The sequence below is a fragment of the Melozone crissalis genome, unplaced genomic scaffold, assembly GCF_028551555.1.
Source record: "Melozone crissalis strain CALT ecotype California unplaced genomic scaffold, PUWL_Pcris_2 ptg000347l_1, whole genome shotgun sequence".
NCBI lineage: Eukaryota > Metazoa > Chordata > Aves > Passeriformes > Passerellidae > Melozone > Melozone crissalis.
In genome coordinates, this window is record NW_026536094.1 from 200,853 (window position 1) to 225,107 (window position 24,255).

At 42.0% G+C, this 24,255-nt stretch overlaps 1 protein-coding gene across 1 annotated transcript in view; it reads left to right on the top strand.

Annotated features, from left to right (window-relative positions):
• LOC128949960 (inositol polyphosphate 4-phosphatase type II-like) overlaps nucleotides 1–24,255 on the top strand; it is a gene marked incomplete at its 5' end in the record, with an annotated part of 107,856 nt that overhangs the window by 40,143 nt on the left and 43,458 nt on the right. Inside the window, 3 exons of the mRNA XM_054294853.1 lie at nucleotides 2,055–2,232; nucleotides 6,939–7,151; nucleotides 22,667–22,811. Coding sequence (XP_054150828.1) covers nucleotides 2,055–2,232; nucleotides 6,939–7,151; nucleotides 22,667–22,811 — 536 coding nt within the window. The remainder of the gene's footprint in view (nucleotides 1–2,054; nucleotides 2,233–6,938; nucleotides 7,152–22,666; nucleotides 22,812–24,255) is intronic.

Consider the following 24,255-nt stretch of genomic DNA (forward strand, 5'->3'; position numbering starts at 1 on the left):
TACTTAATTGCAATGAGAACTGCCCACACCTTTGGTGTCACTGCCCTCTTTCTTACAAGTGGTGTCTGTAGCTTTTCTGCTGCAATATTCAGTGAAGCCTAGAGCTGTGGGAGATCAGTGAAAACTATCTAGGATTTAAAGACTGAGGGAAATCCCAGAAAGGAGTGAACTTGATAACAGCATTAGCCAGATTCAGCCTGCAAAAAGGACTTTTTGATAAAGGGAGGGAAAAGCCTGATGGGGAATTAGAGAAGTGTCAAGACTTTTAAGACTATGTCTTCACTGCAATTAACATAGACTGTTGCTCTTTGTCCCTGCCCTATCCACTGAGCCTGCTGCTTGAGGGTTCCAGTGGATGTAGTGCCAGATCTGACTCTGGAAGTCATCTCACTAACAGGCTCTCCACCTCAAAGGCAGAACTGTGGCAGTTTCTTGATTACTCAGAGGGACAGAGGTTTGCTTGTTTTTCCTAATTCATTAGGAGGGACAGTTTATATTATTCACTTTGCTGAAATACTCAGAATTATGACTTCTACTAGACATGGGTCTAGTAGACATGAGTAGCTCATGTAAGTTGGAGATGCGTCGTAATTTAGATGTGGCTGGTAGTAATGGCAGCTATATGCCATTAATCCTGATTGCTTCTACAAAGAATTGTATCTAGGAATGAAGACATTGGTGAAAGACAGAAAAATAGAATGGATATTGGGGAATAGAAAATTAGAATTGGGTATTGAGAGTATACCTCAGCAAAATATGTAAGCAAGAGCCTTCATTTTAAAACTGCTTGAAGCTATCCTTATTTGCCAGAATCATAGAAAATGCTGAATTGGAAGGGACTGATCAAGATTTAGTTTCTAATTTGTAGAAAACTAAAGAGAAGGAACTAGAATTCACTCAATAAAAGGCACAAAGGGGAACTGGGGGTAGGGAAGAGATCTGGACAAAGACTGAAATGAAAGCGAATGCATAAAGTTCAGAGGATTGAACAAGTGTCAGTATTTGGTCTTGGTATGCCAAATTAAGAAAGAAAGAAAGTGGTGAAATGGCTGAAGGGACTGAAATACTTCAGACAAAAAGGAGAGAAGGGAGATACAAACAGTACCAGCTGGGAGTAGCATGTACATTCCTCTGGCATTGGTGATGTGCCAGGAGGGGCTTGGGTTCTTTTTTTCCTGTTTTAATCTGAAGCTGCAGAAGATTTTGGTTAGTTTCTCTGAAAGACTAAACCAGGGCTTTATAAAAGGAAGGGTTACGTACCAGAGGTTCAGGTGAGGAGCTGTGGGCTGCAGGCAAGAGCCAGTGGGTGTGTGCATGCTGTCTGAAGTGGTGTTTGAGAACAGTGGTGTAAGAGGATATTGCATAATTTGTAGGGAGGAAAAGAAGAAAGAGGGATAGGAGAAGTCCTGCAAAATAATTGCAGTAGTTTGAACAGTGGACAGTAGGAAGTTTGCAGTGTGCATTTGTGTGGTTTTGAAGTAATTCACTTCCGCACCCATTGCTGGGTCTCTTCTTGCAAATCAGATGCCTGTTCTTTATTGGAGATAACTCTGTTTATCGTCTCTTCCTGGACATCATTGAGGCCAATCAAAACACAGTGTGGGCCACTGATCAATTCAACCTTAATGGCCCACTTGGAAAGACTCGGTGAGGCAGTCAATTCTCTTTTGGGGAGCTCAGTTGGAAGAATAAGGAGCCTTATGCTCTTTGATATTATTACCTGACTTTGTCAAATATTTTCTGTCTCTAGAATTACAGTGTTTAAAAGAAACACATAAAAACATGGGGGTTTATGTTCAGATCACCCACTCAAAGGAATTTTGCACTGTATTACTTGGAGCATGTGGTGGTGGGCTGTTTCATGCCGTTTATGCTTTTACTGTTCAAGGAAAGGTTTGTTTTTACCCTTAAATGCAGGATCAGTGGTGTCTGTGAAGTTCAGGCATCTGGCTTTTTTTTTTTTTGCAAAAGCAGTGGTAAGATTTTTAGCACCATAAGCATTGCTGTTAATGGCAGAAATGAATTTGACATGATGTGACTCTCTGTTATCACAGCACTGGATACCAGTGTATTTACTATTCACCTGAAAACACAGCCAAGGCAAAAGAAGTTTTCAGCAACATCAGTCATCTGCAGCCTCTCATATCAAGCCATGCAGACCTGCTGCTCAGTTCTGCAAGCCAGCGTTCTCCAGACAGCTTGAAGAACTCTTTAAAGATGCTTTCAGAAAAAGTAAGATTCAAATCCTCACTGCAATGGAAAATGGAGTAACCAAGTCTCTCTAACTGCTGGGGAGGAAGGGGGGGGGGGGGTTTCTGCATCATTTGACTTTCACAGCATCAGGAAATGTTAAATAAACTCAGCTAAAATAAGCATCAAAATGTTGTTATTAGAAAAATAATGTTATTTAGCATTTCTGTAGGCCTTCCGTATAGAAAGTTAATGAAATCTATAAAGATTGCTTTATTAAAAAGTGTAATTAATTTAATTTCATGTAGCTTCTTCATCCTCTAGTGGCTACATAGTGGAGTTTATGAAAATATCAACAATTATAAATAATTTTGTAGTATGAGAAGTCTTTTTTTTTCATTCTCTTTCTATGATATTTCAAGCTGCTGGTTATGGGAGGTAGTTCAAGCCAGGTTGGTGTATAAGGTTTAGAATAACAGCATGATCAGAAATGGTGATGCAGCCTGGAAGGAGAAGCTGGGAAATTTGCTCTAGGAGATCTCAAAGTTTATTTCTCTTTTTCCTATTATATCTGTCTGTAGCTGTAACCTCTTCCTCATTTTAGTTCCTTTAGTTCTAAATTAGAGAAGATAATGTTCGCCGCTGGTCTCACAGACTGATAATGGAGATTAGCTGAAGCCTGTAGTGCTTCCCAGCATATGTTACCCTATAAAAATATGAGCCCTTATATGAATAACAATATGAACTCTGTGACCCGAGAGCTTGTGAAGAGTTTCCCATTTCTCCACGGGCCATCCCTTCAGCAGTATGATCCCAGTATGGCTCAATAACACGATCAGTAACCATTTCCATGCATCTTCAGCTTTTGGGAAGTGACAGCCCTGTTGGTCTGTTGAGCACCATTACCCCAGCAGCTCCTCGTGCCATAGGAGGGTTTCAAATATTGATATTGAGCTTGGCCACTTGCTGGGAAGGCATTCCAGAAGAGCACTAGGGAGAGGAACATCGCTCTCAGCGGCAGATGTGTGAATCCACACTCGCTCTGAGAATGTGGAGTCGCTCTGAGCGTCAGGGGTGATGGAAGAAGGCAGAATTCAGCCTGGAAATGAAACAGAGGAATTTAAGGAGGGGGACTGTAGTGATTATGGTGTACCTCTGGATGCAGGAGGGCATTTTTAGCTGTGCATAGAAGAGTGAAGCTGCTCTGTTAGAGGTTAGTTCAAAGAAATTTGTATGCACAGGCAAAGCCAATCAGGCAAAGAAGGGTTTGTTCTGAAGATCCAAGGGGTGGTTGCTGAGCAATGTGCATTTTCTCTGCCATTGGCCTCTGGACAGGAGGAGGGGATGATTTCAGAGGCAGGAGCCATGGTACTAAAGTACTGCTTGAACCATGGCTCGCTAGAGACTCTGGCTATAAAAAGGGGACAAAAAAGACAATTCATTCAGTTTGCTAAAGCCTTAGGTATTTTACATTTATAGCTGGTGGCTTAGTTGAGTGTGTTCATATCAGCTTTTCAGGACCAGGATTAAATTGCTGTTAGTGCATGAGCTCAGGTTCCCAGAAGAAGGAGTCTCACCCCATGTACTCCTTGGATGTCTGTCTAGCCTCCACCTTTTGCTTGGAAGAGACAAATCCAGTTGTCTGAACAACTGCAGCAGGAGTGGTTCAATACCTGCTTCCCTGTCTATTACCAAATGCACTCCTAGGAAAAGGTGGACAATAGAGAAATAGGGTGGATTGCTGAGGAAGCAAGTGTGCTGGGACAGCTGCTTGTAAAGAGGGGAGGAGAGATGGGGAAGAGAGACCAAGAAACAGCTTCAGGAAAGAGAAATACAATTTCAAAGCCCTAAACTCAGTGAACCCACACAATACTGAAATTAGATCCCTCATGGTTAATTCAAAGCCTTATATTGCTGTCTTGAAATATTCTGTCTGTATAGTCTGGTACAGTACTGGAGAACCAAGACTACCAGAGTGTTCCTGCTTGCATTTAACACAGAGTAGCACATGCTCTGCTGAGTATAATGACATGATATCTGCTTGTGCTCCTGAGGCATATGTAGTGCTTTGCTATTCCATCTTTCCTGCACTTTTTGTATGTAAAAAATAAATGCTCTGATGTTTTAACTGGATAGATATTTAGAAAGTAAACATCTGTTTGAAGCCATAAAAATTATTTGCCTGGTGATTAAATTCTGCAAGTTTATTAAAAAACATATCACTTGGTATATATAAGAATTCTTTCTATAATTATTAGGTAGCAGTGAGTAAATCTGAATTATCAATAATGTGAATTACATTAAAATGTTCATGTTGGAAATGGAAGGACTGGCTGCATGGATTGAAAGTGGAAAATGAAATCAAATAATTCCACTGCTGCTTCTTAAAAGGAGCTTATTTTCTCCTGTTAAGCATCTCCATATATAATTTACAGTTTCCTGTAGTGTTTTCCTGAGACTAACCTTTTATCATCCCTTTTTGTTAGTTGATTAAGGAAGCCTTTAGCTATCGACAAGTGTATCAGCATTTGCAGCTTGCAGCAGGCTTGATAAATTAATTTTCCAGCTATGCCTATCTTTGTTTGCAGAAATACTCTTTAGTAGAGTATCTGAAAGAATTTGCAGAGTTTTTATTTCTTTGTATAGACTGGTTTTGTGATTTCAGTGCAGTTTCATAAATAGTGATGTTCTGCAAATTTAGCTGTACTGAGCTGTTAGAAAGTGAAGTTAAAACATAGACTGCTGTAAAACCAATGGGATCTCTGAATGGAATTTAATTACAGAATTATTTGAGTTGCTGCATGAAAAATGGAGTCGCACTTCTGTACTGATTTTCTTTTAAAAACTAAATTTCCCTATAAAATATTTCTATTCAATTATATTACTTAAACTTTGCAGTCCTAGTGGGCATTATTTACATCAAGCTATCCAATTCTCCTAATTTTTTGAAATGTAAAGTTTTTTTGAGCGTTATTCTGAACCAGAAACGTGAAATTTTCTCAAACAGACATTGTGGGGAAGGTAGATATTAAACCTCAGCAAAACCATGATATTGCTGTTTTTAAGGGTAGACAAGTAATGGAGTTTCAACTCTCTTGCTATGGAACTGTAGAAGTGTTGAAGAGGAGCTTTGCTGTTACCACACAACCCCTCAAATCTCATTGTGCCATGGTAAGGCAAAGAATGGTGGGGTGTGATAGCACTATTCCCCAGAGACTAAGTCATTCTCCAGGCATGCACCATCTGGGTTGGAAATGTAGAAAACTGCAATTGTCCTGCAGAGCAATTCAGGACAACGAGGAGACAGTCCTGAGAAAACTGTTAAAAAATGGCCTTTCCCTCAGGCACCAAGTTGGTAATGAGGAGAAGGAATGGGTCTGGTAATATCGCCAGGGAGATGAGTAGCGTTGCCAAGTCTAAAGAATCCCAAGTCAGGTCTGATTTTGGTTTTAAAAAATCAATAATTTTTCTTAGATGTTCCTGCAGTTCTTATTTTTAGAACTGTAGAGATTTATTTGGAGTAAAATTTTCAGCCCGTCCATGTGAAACAATTCAGAAAGCATTTTTTTGGTAAACATAATGAAAATGGGAAAGGCAGAAACTTCTCATTTAAGTACCTCACCTAGCAGCTGGAGCCTTAAGAAAACCATTAATTTTTTAGAGCCTTTCTGTCTTAAATATCTGTAAACTTTTGAGAGGGTCTTGAGACAGGAAGGCAAGAAAAAGAAGTTGAGTAGGAGTGGGTGCAAAAGAGGAACAGGTAGCATGAAGAAAGGGATAGGATAAGAAATGCAGAAACTGGGAGAAAAGACTTCCAGGAATCTTCTCAGGAGTTCCAGGGAGGTGCTGGCACTTGGCACTTGTTTGTTTTGGGGTTTTTTTGGCTACTTTTCCCTCCAGTTTTTGCATAAGCAGCACATAAGGGCTGAAGAGAGCTTGGCTGGGCAGCCCTCATTTTTGGCATTTCCTGCTGGTTGAGGCTGGATCCTCTGACTCTTATCTACATACCTTCCCACATCCCTGTTTAATTAAGATTGTCTGCACAAAGGCATACTTTCCTTGTTGAGGTGGAAGGGAGATGAATAATGCAGGGAGGTTGAAGGATTTAAAAAATACGGTAAAATGCCAGCTGTAACAGTCAACATAGAAAAATGATGCAGAGATTGAATAGCATCTTCAGAAGACCCGAGAAGACAACTTCAGAGTTTCCTTTCTTTAAAATATACAAAAAAATCAAGCTTGAAATCAGGTGTCACCTACCATGATATCTGGGTTGACACCTACCAGTAGTAAAATTTATCTGTGGAAATACTGCTTTTGCAGATACTGCTATTTCAGCATTGTAGAGTGGTGGGTTTTATTTAGAGAGATTATTGAACTGGTTAATTGTGTTTTATCTTACACTTATTCAGAAATCATTGTGCTGTGGTTGGTTACTCTTGGAAGTGGTTCTTGTTGAGGCTTGCCTCTGAGGTGAAATTTGGAATTCAAATAAAATGTGAAAAGATTGTGATCTCTGACAGATAATGTGCTCCTGTGTTAATGCTTAGAACACTGGGATTGTAGAATGTGATCTCTAAAACTCTTGAAATTTTCCTCATTATTTGTTGGCCTACTTTGTTTTCTGCCTCCCAGGCAGGCCTGAAACAAATAGCCGCTCTGCCTAAGGATAATTCAGTGTTACACAGCTTTGCTGCCATACCACATTCTTTGCTCTAACCTTTCCATTGGTTTGGTTTTTTCCCTAGACGGAGTTATTTGTGCACACGTTCAAGGACCAGCTGGTGAGAAGTGCCCTTCTAGCGCTGTACACAGCCCGGCCTGGCTGTGTGCTCAAGAAACCAGCTGTGCCCAGGAGCAGTGCAGAGGAAGGGGCTGATGCACAGCACCAGGACCATCCTGCTCACGTCAAAAGGCAGGACTCCATACCCCATCATTCTGAGTATGATGAGGAGGAGTGGGTAAGTGGACAGAAACCCTTGGCCAGTGAAACCCTACAAATTAGCATAAGCCACCTCAAGCCCTCAGTGTCCTTGTCACATGCCGTTGCAGGGGGCAAAGGGGTGCAAAACTGTAAAATTGTGCTTCTCAGATGCATCGCAGATATGCAGATTTTGAAGCTAAATTGCAAGGCTTTGCCTAAGTACAGTGTGCTGCTCTGAGACTGCCTAGTTGTGCATAGAACAGTGAAGGTGTTGAGTGTATTCTTGCCCAGACACAAGAATAGTCTTTGTTCTTACTTGGGTTGGTTTTGCTAGTTGGGCAGATTTAAGGACTGGAACAGTATATGCTGTTCACAGGGAAATGGTTTTTTTGTTCCCCACCCCCTGCAACACCCCTCTCCAGCCCTCAGGCTGTAATCATTTTAAATACACTGAATTAACCCTCAGCCCATTGCCCCTAGACTCTGTTCTTAGAAACTGTCTGAGGTTCTGTAAAAGAATTAAATACAGTGTTTGGATTTTAACATTCTTAGCATATCTTTCAAAGATATGTATTATTTATATGGCTGAAATGTTATAAATCAATTATTTTGGTGGATGTCTTCTTTAATAGGTCTGTTACTTTATTTCATACGTACTCAAGCTATTTTTATTCAGTCCAGGCTCATGCTTTGAGTTCATCACTGTATTCTCATAGACGTAAAGGATGTCAGCATATTCATCTCTATTGTAAATAATTAATAACTTGTGTGAGCTATGGTATTCCACCTAACCTGTAATTTTTTCCACACCAAAAATAAAGGAAGAAGAATATATTTCTTCTAGAAGAAAGGCAATTATTTCCAGCCCCATGCATTAAGTATTCGTGAGATTTAAACAATAAATAACTCATTATTTCATTTGTCCTCCAGTTTTAGAGCCTTTAATTCACTTTTTCTTGTTTTCTCAACAACCTGAGGGGCTGGAATGGTGCTCTTTGCTTGAACTAAAGCCAAAATGTTTGTTTTTAGCTGTTGAAACATTTAGAGATATAAATAACACAATAGTTTTTGTAAAAGAGATAAATTTTGCACTGGAAAAAGTGGCATTTGTGAAAGCTGCATTTTAATTTAGTACTGCAGTTCAGCATCTCTGAAGAGAAGATAGCTTTGCTGTAATTCATAACTAAAAGCCGCCAGGTGCTTGGTCCTCACCTATTAAACTGCATAAGTGGGTCATTTTAAACAGCATTCATTTTTTTCTGCTGAATTAGTAATCTTGATTCAAATTAAATGTATCTTTCACTGTTTTCTGAATTGAGCTGAGTCAGAGTCATTGTCAAACTTGAGACAGTATAAATTTTGGAGAAATTTTGTGATTTTTTCTGGATTTGAATGGTTAAACTTTTCAGTTATTTCTGTCAGTAGAGGTGATATGAGTTTTAATAATCAAATTGTGATTAGCACGATGGAAAGAGAAAGAATAAAGGCATGTAAAATTTGAAAAAACACTTAATCCACTGTGAAACACAACTATAAAGGGAAAAACTTTAATATATGTTGCTTTGTATGCACAATGCTCTATCCTCCTTTGCTGTTGTAGGTTTTTTCCTCACTATTATCAGTACTAAGTGTTATAAGTACTATTATAAGTACTAGTGTTACATTTTGCAGTTGGAACTTTAGTTTTGCCTGAAATCTACATCCTTAAACAACTCTTTAAGCTGACCCTTGAAGCAGCCCACGAGGGTGTTAATCTCTGAGCAGAGCTCAAAAAGGCCTTAAGGTGATGCCAAATTTTGCCCCAAACAGGCAGGGTGACTGCCTAATCAGACTCAGCTTAAGTCAATTAAGCAGGAGGTATTTTTATTAGCGACGCGTCGGAGAAATCACAAAATGGATTTCTGAGTTCTCATAGCAAAGCAAGTCTTATATACAATTTTGGGTATAGAATTACATCAGATCAGATACATAATCATGCATATTCATATGGGGCGTGGTGTAGGCGGAGCGTGGGCGGAGCGTAGGTGGAGACATCTCTTTTGGGGAATTTTCAGGTGGTCGTTCCTGTTGCCTTCATCATAGACGGGGTCTTTCTGATGAGTCTTCCTCTTTAAACTTTTGAACTCTTTTCCTAATTTGGTCAATTCCCGGTGTATTTGGCTTGGATCCCGTGGCTTGGCAAAACCCATAGGGTCGTTTTGACATTGCTGGCTCTAAACCTGCTTAGCTTATTAGTTTCTCCTATACTTATCTCTTCCCCTGTCATGATGCTCTACCTTTTATCTAATTTATTGCTCTGTTTTCCTGGTGCTGTGCTTTCTCCGTGTGTTCTAGTGCCAGGCCCTTCTTTACATGCTTCTCATTCTATGTTTTAACCCATTACTTCTGGAAGGCTATCTGCTTTAGGGCTTCATTTCCCCCCTTTTTCTAGTAACTTACGAATTCTTTCGTCAAGTTCTGGTCCCACAGGACGCTGATAGGCTCGTACCATTGCCCAAATCATTTGGGTCCTCTTCATTATGCCCCTTAATTTCCACCACAAACAGATGTTTGTAAGAGTTAGTAATAACAAAGCTACAATTACTACTAGCATTGGGTGCACCAGGTAATGGAAGACCTGTGTAGCTGTTGGGGAGTATCCTGTAAGGATGTCCCACCAGTGATGCTGGCCTACTTGTTCTATTTCGGTCAGGACATTCTTTATCTTTTCTGAATTGTGTTCTATCTGCCATACCATTCGTTTAGTTGTTTGATTCACCTTTTGCACCAATTTCTTTACTTCAGGGTGTGCAAGCATTGCTTTGAGGATTTTGACGTCCATCCCTATTTGTAATTTCGGTATCTCTTGATATAGGTTGAAATTTGTGTTAATTAGCTGTTGGGTAGTTATTGGGACAGTGTAATGAAAATCACAACCTATGATCTTGGTAAAGTTGCATACACAAAAGTTAGTATTGTTAGTCTCTTCTAGGCAATTATCTATAGTGACGTTGTCACAAGCTGTCCTTACGCAAGCACACCCATTTCCTATATAGTAAACTTGTGATTGTGTTTTATCATGCGGAAGCATTTCTAAGGTACATACACTGTTTTCAGCATCTAAGCATAAATCTTCGGCTTCTACCACAGCATTTTCGCAAACATAGCCTAATTGTCCTCTAGGGATACATGCTTCCGTGCTAACCGATTGCCACCTATTTTTGGTGTAATCATAACTGGCCCAGACGTTATGGTTTATTGGCCTAACAACGACTTTTTGGTGTGTTGTCCCTAGAGTGAGGATGGGAAAGATAGCTCTTTCCTCTGCCGCACTAATGGTGAGGACATAAGCTTCAATGTGTTCTTGTTGAGGCTCATAGGTGAAGTTCACTAGTTGCCACCAAGCCTGATGGTCCCTCTCAAATTGTGTAGTGTGATTGTCCTTTAATATTGTTTCCCTTATTTCTTGAGGTAATATACCTGACGTTCCTTCTCTCATTATTCCTGCCGCTACTGATTGTACCCATTGTTGCGTCTGAGAGCATTGGATAGCGAGTGCAACGTCTCTGCTGAGTTCCCCTGTGTAGTCAGTGAGCTTTACAAAATCTTCTGCAGTATGGTTTGCTACCATGGCTAGTAATTTCACCACTAGCGATTGTGTTTCGGCTAATGTAAGCATGGATGTACTGAGAGGCACCTTAAGCTTTCCTAAGCTCGATGTGACGGTACTTAATTTGTTTACTAATACCTCTTGATCTATTGTGTTTACTATGCCAAATCCGGTGCCAATCCACCCACTTAGATCTCTTTTTGTTTTTCTGTGATGAGACCTTGTCGCTAGCCATGCATTCCATCCCTTAAGGCTTTGCTGTATAAATGGTCGACAATCCTTTTGCAAATAAGTAATATCGGTGTGAATGTTCATTTGCACCTTTTTCAGGGAATAAGTGGGGTCCAACAATAATTTTAGTTCGTTAGATTTTCTTATCACCTGAGGCCCTATAAAGGTTAGGTTGTGTACTGCTTTACACTCCACTGGTAGGGTGGTTTCTTGAGGCAAGTCTAGATCTGGATACAATGGGATCACATCTTCTGGTAATTGTATCCTATATTCGGCAGCACGCCCGAAAACACGCCCGAGGGAGCTAAAACCCTGTCCCAGTGTTTTTAACTCCCTTTCACATGTGAACGTCATTGACTGATCCAATCTAAATACCATCTCACACAGTGCTTCTCCTCCCTCAGGACCACTAGATGCTCTATAAATCACCGAGTTTCGGGGTTGTGATCCAGGTGGATCTTCCCTGAAGTCGCTCCACTGACATGAAATTGGGCCCTTTTGTTGAGTCCAGGCAATGGGTTTGCCCATTTTCACTAGACTAAAGGTAATTAAGTTTTGTTTAGAGGCTGGCATCGAGGGTTGAATTGTTAATATCAGCCGCCTTGTTTTTCCTCCTCTTTCTCCTGTTGGGTCAAGCTCTCGACACCCAATTTGGATTTGGTCTCCCTTGTATGCTATCATGGAGGGCTGATGCCATACTTTACTTGCATATGGCTGATTGTTACGTAAGGCATAAACCTCGAAGTAGGGTCCGCTCATTCCTAATTCCGGGTGGATACACTGATGTGCATGAGACCATGGGTCTATTGGGGAAGAGTCTTGGGGAAGAGCTATACTTATCGAGAGTCCAATGATCAGAGTTGTAAAGGTTTGGGGTGGAGTCGGGGTCATAGTGTCTGGCTGTCAATTTTGTTTCTTTTGGCGTTCTCGTTGCTTGATGTGAATTTGTTCTACTCGTAAAATAGCCTTTTCTAGTTCAGTGTCTAAATCTCTTTGTTTTTTAAAGGGTCCAATTTGGTCACTTGTTAGTGGATGTCGTGGGACAGAAGAATAGCAACGGGTCGATAAAACCTTAGAACGACTAAGTTTCAAACAATATTGTAACCAGCGGTGTACTTTCCAATGGCACCACCCTAATACAATTTGTTCAGGAGCTTCAAACAATTCCTTAGCCTCTAAAATGGGTCTGTTGGCGAATTTCTCTAAGGCCAAATAGTCGTCATTTTCCCTTGCTTCTTTGCAGGTACACTCATAACATTGGAGGTCCAGTAAACAACTTTGTACGTTCCAAAATTTTCTATCGCAACCTCCACAAAGAAATCCAATTAGTCCCACACAATTTCTTTCCCCACACCCAAAGCACGGCCGATCGTGAATAGGGTCCTGTGGGTCAGGTCCTTGTTGACTGTACGTTTCGACCCACCCTATCCACTGTATTGGCGTGCTACGCAATGCAGCTCTAGCTTCGGCATTAAATTCTGCTATGAGAGATAAAGGTTTTGGCAAAGTCAATGTTAGTTTATGTTGGATTCTCACGTGATCCTGCGGAGACAGCTGACTCAGAAGTCTGTACATATAGGGCAGGTTTAATGTCCTCTTGTTGGTTTTCCGGAGCTCTCTTGACCCGTGAATAGTGGATCCACGTAGGTCGTTCCTTGATCCGAACCGCGGTGAAGGTAGTCAGCAGCACTTGGAAAGGTCCCTCCCACTTTTCTTGTAGGGGTTTTCCTGAAAGATTCTTAACATACACCCAATCCCCGGGGTTAAACGGATGCAATTTGTAATCCGGTTGCTTAGGTTGGTGCTCTATCATCACAGCAGCATTCTTATCAAACTGTTTCCCCACCGCAATTACATAATCGTAAATGTATTGATTACCAATCTGGTCTATGACATCCCCATTTACAGCTTGCATAGCATAAGGTCTACCATATAGAATTTCAAAAGGACTTAACTTTTCCTTCGATCTTGGCTTGACTCTCAGTCTCAGCAGAGCAATAGGCAAAGCTTGATACCACTGCAAATTAGTCTCTTGGCATATTTTAGCAATTTGCTGTTTGATAAGATGATTCATCTTTTCCACTTGCCCACTGGCCTGTGGACGGTAGGGCGTGTGCAATTGCCAATTGATTTGTAATGCTTTGCTTATTGCTTTCACTACTTTTGCACAGAAATGTGTACCTCTATCTGAAGAAATGCTCTTCGGTACCCCAAACCGTGGAATAATTTCATTCAATAGTACTCTAGTTACCTCTCTTTCCTTATTTGTCCTACAGGGGAATGCTTCAGGCCACCCAGAAAATGTGTCAGTTAATACCAACAGGTACCGAAACCCCCCCTTTTCTTGGGAGTTCAGAAAAATCAATTTGCCATATCTCACCTGGGAATTTACCTCGGTTTATAGCTCCTAGGTGTACTTTGGTTCCTGTGTTTGGGTTGTTCTTCAGACACCGTTCACACTGGGACGTAACGTGTTTTATAGTAGTAAATAATTTTGGTCCTGCTATTCTGGTCTGCAAATATTGGTAAAGCGAATCTAGGCCCCAATGGGCCTTCTCATGTTCTGCCTTCACAAACTGCCACATCACGTTTCCTGGTATCACTAACTGTCCTGTTTCTAATCGACCCCAACCATTTTCTAGTATTTTGCCCTTATTCCTTTGAATCCACTTATGATCTGATTCTTGGTAATCTGGCTGGATATTGATATCCAGCTCCCCTGGTATTAGGGCCGCTATTTCCGCTTTCTTATTTCTTATGGCCACCAATTTAGCTTCTGTATCTGCCTTCCTGTTCCCTATTTCTGGAATAGTATTGCCTTTCAAATGCCCCTTGCAATGCATTATGGCCACCTGTGTTGGGAGTTGGACCGCCTCCAGCAGTCGCAGAACCTCTCCTGCATGTTTGACTGTTTTTCCTTGTGTAGTCAACAGTCCTCTTTCTTTCCAGATGGCTCCATGAGCATGTACGACAGAAAAGGCATATTTAGAGTCTGTCCATATATTAATTTGCATGTTCTCTGCTAATTCCAGGGCTCGGGTCAGGGCTATCAGCTCTGCTTTTTGAGATGAAGTCCCTGCAGGCAGGGGGTTTGACTCAATTACCCTCTCTGTAGTGGTGACTGCATAGCCAGCCATTCTTACTCCTTGCCTCACGAAGCTGCTGCCATCCGAAAACCAGTTGTCCGCGCCTTCGAACGGCTCTTCTTTGAGATCTGGGCGACTGGAGTAGACGGCTTCAATTGTTTCCAGGCAGTCATGTTCGATGGGTTCTGCTGGAGCTCTTCCTTCTAAGAATGAAGCTGGGTTCACAATATTAGTTACCTGAATGGTTACATCATCTGATTCAGCCAGGATGGCCTGGTACTTTAAAAATCTGGAAGGCGACAACCAATGGTTGCCTTTCTGTTCCAGCACAGCTGACACAGTGTGGGATACTAACACAGTCACCTTTTGGCCCAGCGTAAACTTCCTGGCCTCTTCTATGTTAATTATTACTGCGGCCACTGCCCTCAGACAGCCTGGCCATCCTTTACTTACTTCATCCAATCGCTTGGAGAAGTAGGCCACAGCTCTCTTGTGTGGTCCCAACTGCTGTGCCAGTACTCCTAGGGCCATCCCTTGCCGCTCATGGGAAAATAGCCAGAATGGTTTTGACACATCTGGGAGACCTAAGGCTGGTGCTCTCATCAGCTCCCGCTTCAGCCTCTTAAAGGCCCCTTCCGCCTCGGGAGTCCAAACTAGGACATTCTTGGTTTCTTTTAGCAAATCATACAATGGTTTAGCGAGTATCCCATACTGGTAGATCTATAGCCGACACCAACCTGTCATCCCCAGAAAGGCGCGCAGGTCTCTCACCGTCTCTGGTTTGGGCATCTGGCAGATGGCCTCTTTCTTGGCTGCTCCCAGGGATCGCTGTCCTCTGGAGATTTCGTATCCCAAGTACACCACTTCCTTTTGCACCAGTTGTGCTTTCTGTTGAGAGACTCGATATCCACTTAAACCCAGGAAATTCAACAAGGAAATAGTCCATTCAATGCATTCTTCCTCCGTCACTGTCGCTATTAGGAGGTCGTCTACGTACTGCAGGAGAGCGCCATCTCCCGGCGGCCCTTCCCATTGTTCTAATTCTTTGGCTAACTGATTCCCAAAGATCGTGGGCGAGTTAGACCAGCCTTGGGGCAACCGTGTCCAGGTAAGTTGGGTCTTTCTCCCCCTATCTACTGATTCCCACTCAAAGGCAAAAATCCTTTGACTCTCGGGGGCTAAGGGAAGGCAGAAGAATGCGTCTTTCAAATCTAATACGGTGAACCAGGCCAGGCTATCCTTTAGCCTAGTTAAAAGCGTATATGGATTAGCAACCACCGGGTGTAATGTCTTGGTTATTTCGTTTACTGCCCTCAGATCCTGAACGAGCCTATACGTTCCATTAGGTTTCTTTACTGGCAAGATCGGTGTATTAAAGTCCGATTCACATTCTACCAATAACCCTAGTTCTAAAAACCTTTTGATTATGGGCTCAATTCCCTTTCTGTCTTCTATCCTCAGAGGGTATTGTTTTCTTACCACCGGTCTTGCCCCGACCTTAAGTTCGACAACAATCGGTGTCGCTCGTTTTGATTTTCCAGGTATATCTGTAGCCCATACCAATGGATAAGTCTTGCTCAGGATTTGCTCGAAATTGTGGTTCTCAGGTTTGGGTTCCACACAACTGATTGTTAGGCTTAGGGCTGTAATCAGTTGTTCATCGTTTACTTGAAATTCCAATTTGTCCTTGTTGAACTTTATTATGGCTCCCAGGTTTTCCAATAGGTCTCTTCCCAATAAGGGCTTTGGCGAATTTGGTAAATACAGGAACTGATGTATTCCCATTTGTTTCCCAATTTTGTATTTAATGGGTTTCAAAAAGTAAGCTTTTTCTGGTTGGCCTGTTGCTCCCACAACTTGTACAAATTCATCACTTTTAGGTACCAATTCCTGATTTAAAACCGAAAAAGTTGCTCCCGTATCAATTAAAAATCGCAATTCCTTTTTACCTTCCCCTAGCTCCATTTTAACCAGTGGGTCTGCTAGGGTACGGCCCACCGGTCCCCGTCATTCACTATCCTGATGTGTGGTGGTGGTAGTGGCCATAAATCTTTCCCTCAGTTGGGGACATTCTCGCCTCCAGTGCCCCATCTGTAGGCAGTGCGCACATTGATTTGGCCCTACCCTAGTGGGGTGGGGCTGGAGTCTCCCTCCCCTTCCCATTGGGTTGCCTCTACCCCTTCCTCGAGTTCCAGGTTCCGGGTAACCTGTCTTTTGAGCTGCCACTGCTACAGCCACCACTCGGGCTATCCTCCTGTCTTCCTTTTTCTTCTCTTCTGCTTCTCTATTATTATATACCTTCCATGCCTCATTTAGCAGTGTCTCTAGGTTTTTGTTTGCTGGGTGCTCAAGCTTTTGTAACTTCTTCCTGATGTCTGGGTTACTCTGTCCCATCATTAACCCTAGCAGGTGCTGTTTCCCTTCTTCTGTTGCCGGGTCTAGGGGTGTGTATTGTCTCATTGCCGCCCTGAGTCTGTCCAAGAACTCCGATGGGGTCTCATCCTTTCCCTGCCTGATGTTATATAGCACTGACCAGTTGATAGCCTTAGGGATTGCATTACGCAAGCCCATCGCTATCAGTTTCCTATACTGCACCAACCGTTGATAATGATCCGCGTTACCTGGGTCCCATTCTGGTTTACTGCTGGGAAAATTATCTTCTATTCTCCCCGGTAACACTTGAGCATGTTGTCTCCCTGTTTCCAACACAAGCCCCCTTTCTGTATCTGTCAGCTCCGACAGCATCACTTCTATATCCTCCCAATCAATATCTAAATTCTTCGCCATTAATTCAAATCTCTTTGCTACTCCCTCCGGATTTCTCCTAAAATTTTTTGCTTCATCCCTCCAATTGTTCAAATCACTTGTCGAGAACGGCACCTTTACTCTAGTCTTTTCCCCTACCATTGGCATAATTTGTCGGAGAGGAGCTATCGTATGGTTCCCCTCCTCTCTTTGCTTTGTTTCCCCTCGTGCCACAGATCTGGTATAATGCGAGTGACTGGTCCTTGCCCCGGGGTTCTCTTCCTGTGCCTCTATGTCCAGTTCCTCATTTTCACCTCCTATCTCTATTACACAGTCCGTCCGACTCCCGTCCTGGGTCTGTCGTCCCCCTAATATCTGTCGACCCTTATCCTGCCCCGGGCTACTACCCCTCTCATCCTCTGCTGCTTTCCCATCTCTTTTATCCTTTATCTGTATTATTATACTCAATCTCTGCGAGTTGTTCTCTGTCTCCTTTTCGCATGTCACATTACCACTCCCCTTATATTTTAATTCAGGGACGTCGCCCCCCCATGAGTCGCTCTTGTCCCCAGCCTTTGGTGTGCTGGTTTCCATTCTGCAAACACCAGTCCTTGGTGTGTTAGTTTCCATTCTACAGTCACCCCCATTTCTGGATGTGTTACTATCCCCGTATGGACTAAGCTTGGGCGGGCTGCGTGTCTCCCCCCGGCTCTCTTCTCCCAATGGACTGCCTTCTTCCCTTTCGAGCTCCAGTCTGGGTGGGCTGTCAACATAGCTCCCCGACCCCTGTGGGCTACCTAGTTCCTGAGGGCTGCCCTTTCCCTCGCTAATCCCCGATTTTGATGGGCTACCCTCCTCCCAGCCGTTGTCTAGTTTCTGAGGACTGCATCCAAACTTAGATTTCCACCACTGCTCCAATTCCTTTAATGGGCTAGGATCCCCTTGTTCCTCTTTTGGTCCGGGAAGGGGTCCTTCCCGCCCTGGAGCGAATGGATGGTATTCCCACAAGCTTATTTCGCTCTCCTTTCCACTATCCCTCCTTGTTAACTTGAGACACTGCTGTCCAATACTGCATGCATCACAGCAACGGTCCTTTGACTTCGGACCTTTCTTATCTCTTTCCAAAGCCAATACTAGGGGGTCCTGAGGGGCTACATTAATTCCACATCCCTTTTGCCACTCAGGTTTATTCCTTAGGGTGAAAAACATGTCTGCGTATATTACCTCATCCCATTTATTGAGCCGTCGGAGGAAGAGCATAAGTTGTAAAATGGTATTATAGTTAGTTGTCCCCTCTGGTGGCCACTTTTCTCCGTCATCAAGACGGTACAGAGGCCACCATTGTGTGCAATACTTAAGAAGTGTTTTTTTACTTATGTTTCCCCCTGGAATCCCTCCCAGGTCCTTCCAGTGTTTTAAGATACATCCTAAAGGGGTTTTCATATTTATATCTTTACTCTGTTGGCTTCCCATGGCTATTCCCTGTGTCTGCGTTTTCTGTTTAACCGGAACAGTCTCTTTTCGCAAATACTGTATGTCAATTGATTTTAACTCTTCATACACACAATTTCCAATCGCTTTGTCCGTTTCCGACCTGGCTTCTCGCGAAGAACAGGAAATGCGGAGCGGGACTCCCTCTCGCTTCGCAGCGATGCTGCGTCTCATTCACTCTCACCCACACATCTTTATGAAACAGTTCCTGCCTTATGGTCTATATCAGAACGGACTGTTTACCAGGTAGGGCCACGAGAGGTCGCCTGCAGACCGTGAGATACCAGTTTGCCAAGTTCATGCACATACATTTCCAATCTGTTTACATAGAAAGTAATAAAAGCATCCCCTATAAAATTTTACAGCGGACACATAAGACAAACACATAAAACCACCAATTAACACATCTTTCTCCCGCTCTCAAAGAACAATAGGCAATCTCCCATACAGCAAAACAAACCAAGGATACCAAGTTCAACTCTTCTCTACCACAACCTAGTCGTTTCCTTTTGTACTCTATTTACGGGACTTTAACCCGTATTTACGGGACTTTAACCCGTAAAATCAGGGATTTTTACCGAGGCGTCCCTCCGGCTTACCCTGCGAGCGGTCACGTCTGACCCTCGTTTTCCAAACAAAGCGCTTTATCCCAAAACCAACAAACAATTCAAATACCTCTTAAAGCCAATAGGCAATTCAAATACCTCTTAATTGAGCAGGAGATGCAGCCAGCGTCCATCCGAGAGCACCGGTCCAGGGAAGGAGCTTCTCCCGACGAAAAGCCGTCAGAGGCGCCCAGAAGACCCCGACCCCAGACCCGGGCCCGGGAGAGGACCCTTAAGGCTTGGATCTCCTGTCTGGTGCCATACGTCCCTTCGTGGTCGCCAGAAAATGATGCCAAATTTTGCCCCAAACAGGCAGGGTGACTGCCTAATCAGACTCAGCTTAAGTCAATTAAGCAGGAGGTATTTTTATTAGCGACGCGTCGGAGAAATCACAAAATGGATTTCTGAGTTCTCATAGCAAAGCAAGTCTTATATACAATTTTGGGTATAGAATTACATCAGATCAGGTACATAATCATGCATATTCATATGGGGCGTGGTGTAGGCGGAGCGTGGGCGGAGCGTAGGTGGAGACATCTCTTTTGGGGAATTTTCAGGTGGTCGTTCCTGTTGCCTTCATCATAGACGGGGTCTTTCTGATGAGTCTTCCTCTTTAAACTTTTGAACTCTTTTCCTAATTTGGTCAATTCCCGGTGTATTTGGCTTGGATCCCGTGGCTTGGCAAAACCCATAGGGTCGTTTTGACATTGCTGGCTCTAAACCTGCTTAGCTTATTAGTTTCTCCTATACTTATCTCTTCCCCTGTCATGATGCTCTACCTTTTATCTAATTTATTGCTCTGTTTTCCTGGTGCTGTGCTTTCTCCGTGTGTTCTAGTGCCAGGCCCTTCTTTACATGCTTCTCATTCTATGTTTTAACCCATTACTTCTGGAAGGCTATCTGCTTTAGGGCTTCAAAGGAATTATCTGAATATCCACTGAAATGAAGGCGACACAGCATCTTCAGAGTGCTTGGACGTGCAGATGCTGTGCCATACATGGCACAAGCAAAGCACACAGCTGAAGTGGTGTGTATGGAGGGACAAGAAGTGACTGAGGAGCTCTGTGGTGAATTCGGAAAGGCTGAGAATCCTTTAAAAACAGAAACAGCCTCTGGGACTCCACTGGCTGGCAGTGTTTAGAAGGAAGACATCCAGTCAGGTGCAGTGACAGAAAGGAGTGTCCATTCCTGCTCTCTGAAATGAGGAAGGTGTCTTAGTTTTTAATGATACTTTCTGATCAGATGGAACTTAATTACAATTTTTTCAGTTGGATGAATGAAAGAGAATTATTTTACAGGCTCATTTTTAATTGTCCTAGGAGAGGTGCCCAGCTTTCACTGATGCCAAGGCCTGCCTTTCCATCTTTTCATCTGCTTAAGAAGATGAAAGGTCAGTGCTAGGCTACAGGAAAATATTCTGGAAGTAGTAAAAGATGACAATAAGAAGTGACGAAGTGAAGGGAGACGGCCCATCTTAATTGATCAGCATCGAACTCCAATTTATTGATCTAACATGCACATTTTTATAACCGTGTTAATTAAGTTCATACATATTGCAAAACCCGAGCTCATCATTGGCTACAGATTACACAGCAACCCCTCCTCTTGTTTTCAATACCTGTGGTTTGTTATTGAGACCAAAACTTGTGTTTCTCATCCTGTTATTAACTGTTCTCAAGGCCTCCATGTTTGTCACTGCTTTCCCATCACTACCCAAGGACAAGGTATTTACTTGTTATTAAAAACAAGCCTGAGAACTTTGCTGTTTACAGCTGCCTTTTACTTTTCAATCAGCTGTATATTTTCATGGCCTTTTTTCCTTCAAGCCATGTCTGAGCAAAATTCTCCAACAAAGAAACGGATTAATTTCTTCTCATGGAGAATCATAGAAGCCACTTGATTTTCAGTGATGGGAAACTGCAGTTTTACTTGAAAATTGTTCCTGCCAAACTGCAGAATTTCAACAGCCTTCTTAGATAAACGTGACTGCCTTTGGTGCAGACAGAATAACATCTCAATGAATGATAAATAGATGCCTCTACATTTTCTATCTGCCCACAATCCCAGGAGCCTCCTGTGTGGAGAAAAGGGGCTGTGAAACAGGCCCTTGCTCCCTCTCAGTTGCTTGTATATAAAAAAGCCAGATACATGATAATAAGAGTGAGCTTTCTGTCAACAGATGTTTATGAATTTCGCTTCTAAACCCTCAGGGAACGTTTGTGGGAATATTCTATAGAAATCATCTCAATGCTGGGTTAATAGTTGGTTTGAAAAAAGTGCTCTTTCCGATGTGAAACAAGGGCTCATATTTGTGTTGCTTGTGCAATAACTCCAGATGCTCTTTAAGAGCTTAATGCTTTTTTTGTGCAGGAATTAAGTTCCCCCATCACACAAAAGAAAAGGGAAATTAGATTGCTCCAACTTCTCTGAGCAACCTCACTTGCATATTCCTCAGCAACTTCAGTGACTGAAAGCTCTGAAGCTCCCTTATACTCTGGAGGATTCTTCATAGAATCCTTCTCCCCAGAATTATGCTTGTGGGCGGTAAAAATCAGTAGTTTCACACATATTGTAAATGTTTTTTCAGGATTGCTTGAAGTGCATAGAGGAGGAAACTTTTGAAGGAATCTATACCTGCCCTCAGTCTTTTGTGTCCTCAGGAGGAGGGAGCAGGGCATAAGATAAGATCCCTCTAGTCAGGCTGAAGCAAGGCATATAGTTGAAAAGCGACATTAGATATAAATGTTTGCCTTAGCAGTGGCTCTAGATTTGCCTCCACTCAAAATCCAAGGGTTGCCATTTAAACGGAACTATGCTATTTCTCTGAGTTCTCAGTTTTCTTTAACCTTCTCTCTTGGTATTTTTGCAACTTCATTTTTCTGCCTGAAGACCTGACAAATACATAATGCTTCTGGCTCTGTAAAATACAAAACAAAGCAGTGATGTTAAATTCCCATTTTTAACCCTCAAGCAAACTCTGGTTGCTCTGCAATACTTTCAGAATGACTCAGCATTGAAACATATACTTGGAGAGGGAAGGGTGGTTTCTGTGGGTTTGTTATGGTTTGGTTTTAGTCTGATTGCTTGTCTTGTGAACAGCCTCATTACTTGTATGGCTTGGTTTCTTCCTTCTTATTCAGTGCTGCAAAAGTGGGTGCAAAAGCTTTGATTATCCATAACAGCTCTTTCTTATGCTCCACATGATTTCTTTTCCTCTCTGCTTGTACAGAACTTTTTGTACCTCTCTATTACTTCCCTAATTCTCCTATTGTAAACTCAGTTAAGTGTGACGGTTGCAGTTTGTGTGAGAGGTGAGGAACAAAACTGAAATTGTGTTAGCTAATAAATATGCCATGACAGCAAGTTTCTCATTTTAGTCCTTGAATTAACATTTTCTTCAGCAGAGTAACTGATGTGATAAAATACAGGATATGTTAAATTATCAAAAAGAGGTTATTAAACACTGTGACAAAACTGGCCCACACAAGGTTTCATTTGTCAAGCTTTGAGTGTGTCTGTACTCTTAAGGTATCATTTAAATAGACAAGCTGCTCAGTTCCTTGCTATTAGACCTGAAACTTTGTCCGCATTATGTCGAGTTTGAAGCGCTTGTGCACAGTGTCTAAAACCATAAAAGTTTGGGTTCATTTACGCTGCAAGAGAATCTCCATGAAAAAGGCTCAGGTTGGTAATAGGCTGAAGGATGAGAGGAGCAGTCGTATGCTAACATCATGAATAACTTACTATTGTCCCTTTTTGGTTTTTTTTCTGCAGTAACATGCAGTGATAATTCTGGTCTTTTCAGGACAGGGTCTGGGCCAACGTGGCAAAGAGTTTGAACTGCCTTATTGCCATGGTGGACAGGCTGCTTGAAAAGGACAACATCAGCAACATCAAAGAGGGTGAAAATGAGCCTTCAGCAGAAGATTGCAAGGTGTTGCATACAGGCGGTAAGCAACCTCCCCTAATTTTTTTTTTTTTAGTCATTGACAAGAGTAAAGAAAAATTTGCACAGCTACAGAAAAGTCATCTAGAGAAGACTCCATAGTATCTTTGATGAGAGTGCTAATGGCAAGGTTTACACATTTGTGGGAGGTTATTTATCAAAGTACAGCTTTAATGTGTGCTCAGACTGCTTGCCATGTGCAGTTGTTTGTGCTAGAGTGTAAACCTTTTGAAACTACAGTCTTTTCTTTTTGTAGGCTGATGTAATTTAATTTACTCTAGATTTTACTTGCGTGTAGTATTTTGAGGAAAAAAAAAATTGGACTGTGTCTTACCCCATAGAAAATTTGTAAGGAAAGGTGAACATTCTGAATCAGTGTCATTCTCCTGCAAATGCTTCTGCTTTTCTGAGGTGATATACTGAGTTTTATTTTCTGATTTGATAAAATTCATGTTTACCTGGATATACCTGTCAGCCTGTGTCAAAAGGTCAAATGGAATAATTCAGTGGGATGATGTAAAGAAAATTTTGTGACAAGGGTCCTTGTCACCTTCTGATCTTCTCCTTCTCATCTTCTGATCTTCTTCTGATCTTCTCCTATGATTCATGTTTGCATTCTTGATGCATAGATTATATCTGCTTAATAAGTCTAATGGGATTTTCTAGTCTGAAAGTGTGTTGCAATAAATGAAACAGATCCTTAGTGATGGTGGTAGTAGTCCTAATGGAAGGACATCAGAGCCAACCTTTGTGCCACTCTTTGGCTAAATAAATCAACTCCCCATACAAAACAACAAACCAACACAACTGCTTTATTTTGTACAGTTTTGTATAGTTTCAATTTTCTTTTTTTTCATTGTGCATTTTATCCTGTGTCTTCCCTTACATGTTCTCCACGGAATTTAATTACATCATTTTATATAAAGACTTTTAAAGTTATCAGTACTCACTTGTAATTTATTTCTTACACAACAAGAATTAAAATCACTTTTAAAGTTTTATGTCATTTGTGTAGTACTGGTGAGATCTGTGAATTCTGGTTGTAGTATTGATTTTTAATGCAGCTGTAACATCTGCATTTTACCAGTGTGAGAGGTTTATGCTGGAGTCCTGGCATCCTTGTTTTCAGTGCAAGATGTGTTGGACTTGATTTTGTGTGATTTGTTCAGAGAGCAGCTTATTCCTTATCTGTTTGGTTCTCTAAGTTTCTGTCTACCAGGCATGTAATGTTAGACAGGAGGGTGATATAATCTCTGCTCTCTAGTGAAGGCTTGCAGGTGAAAAATATCAACACAGCTTTCTACACCTTTCCCGCCTTCCTCAGAGAAAGTACAAATATTCAACAGCTAGGTAGGTGTAGTTTTGAACTTGGGAGAATCCTTAGATGGTGGGCCTTTTACAGACTTTTACAGACTTTTCCCTAATTTCCTTCACTCTCTTCAACCCCC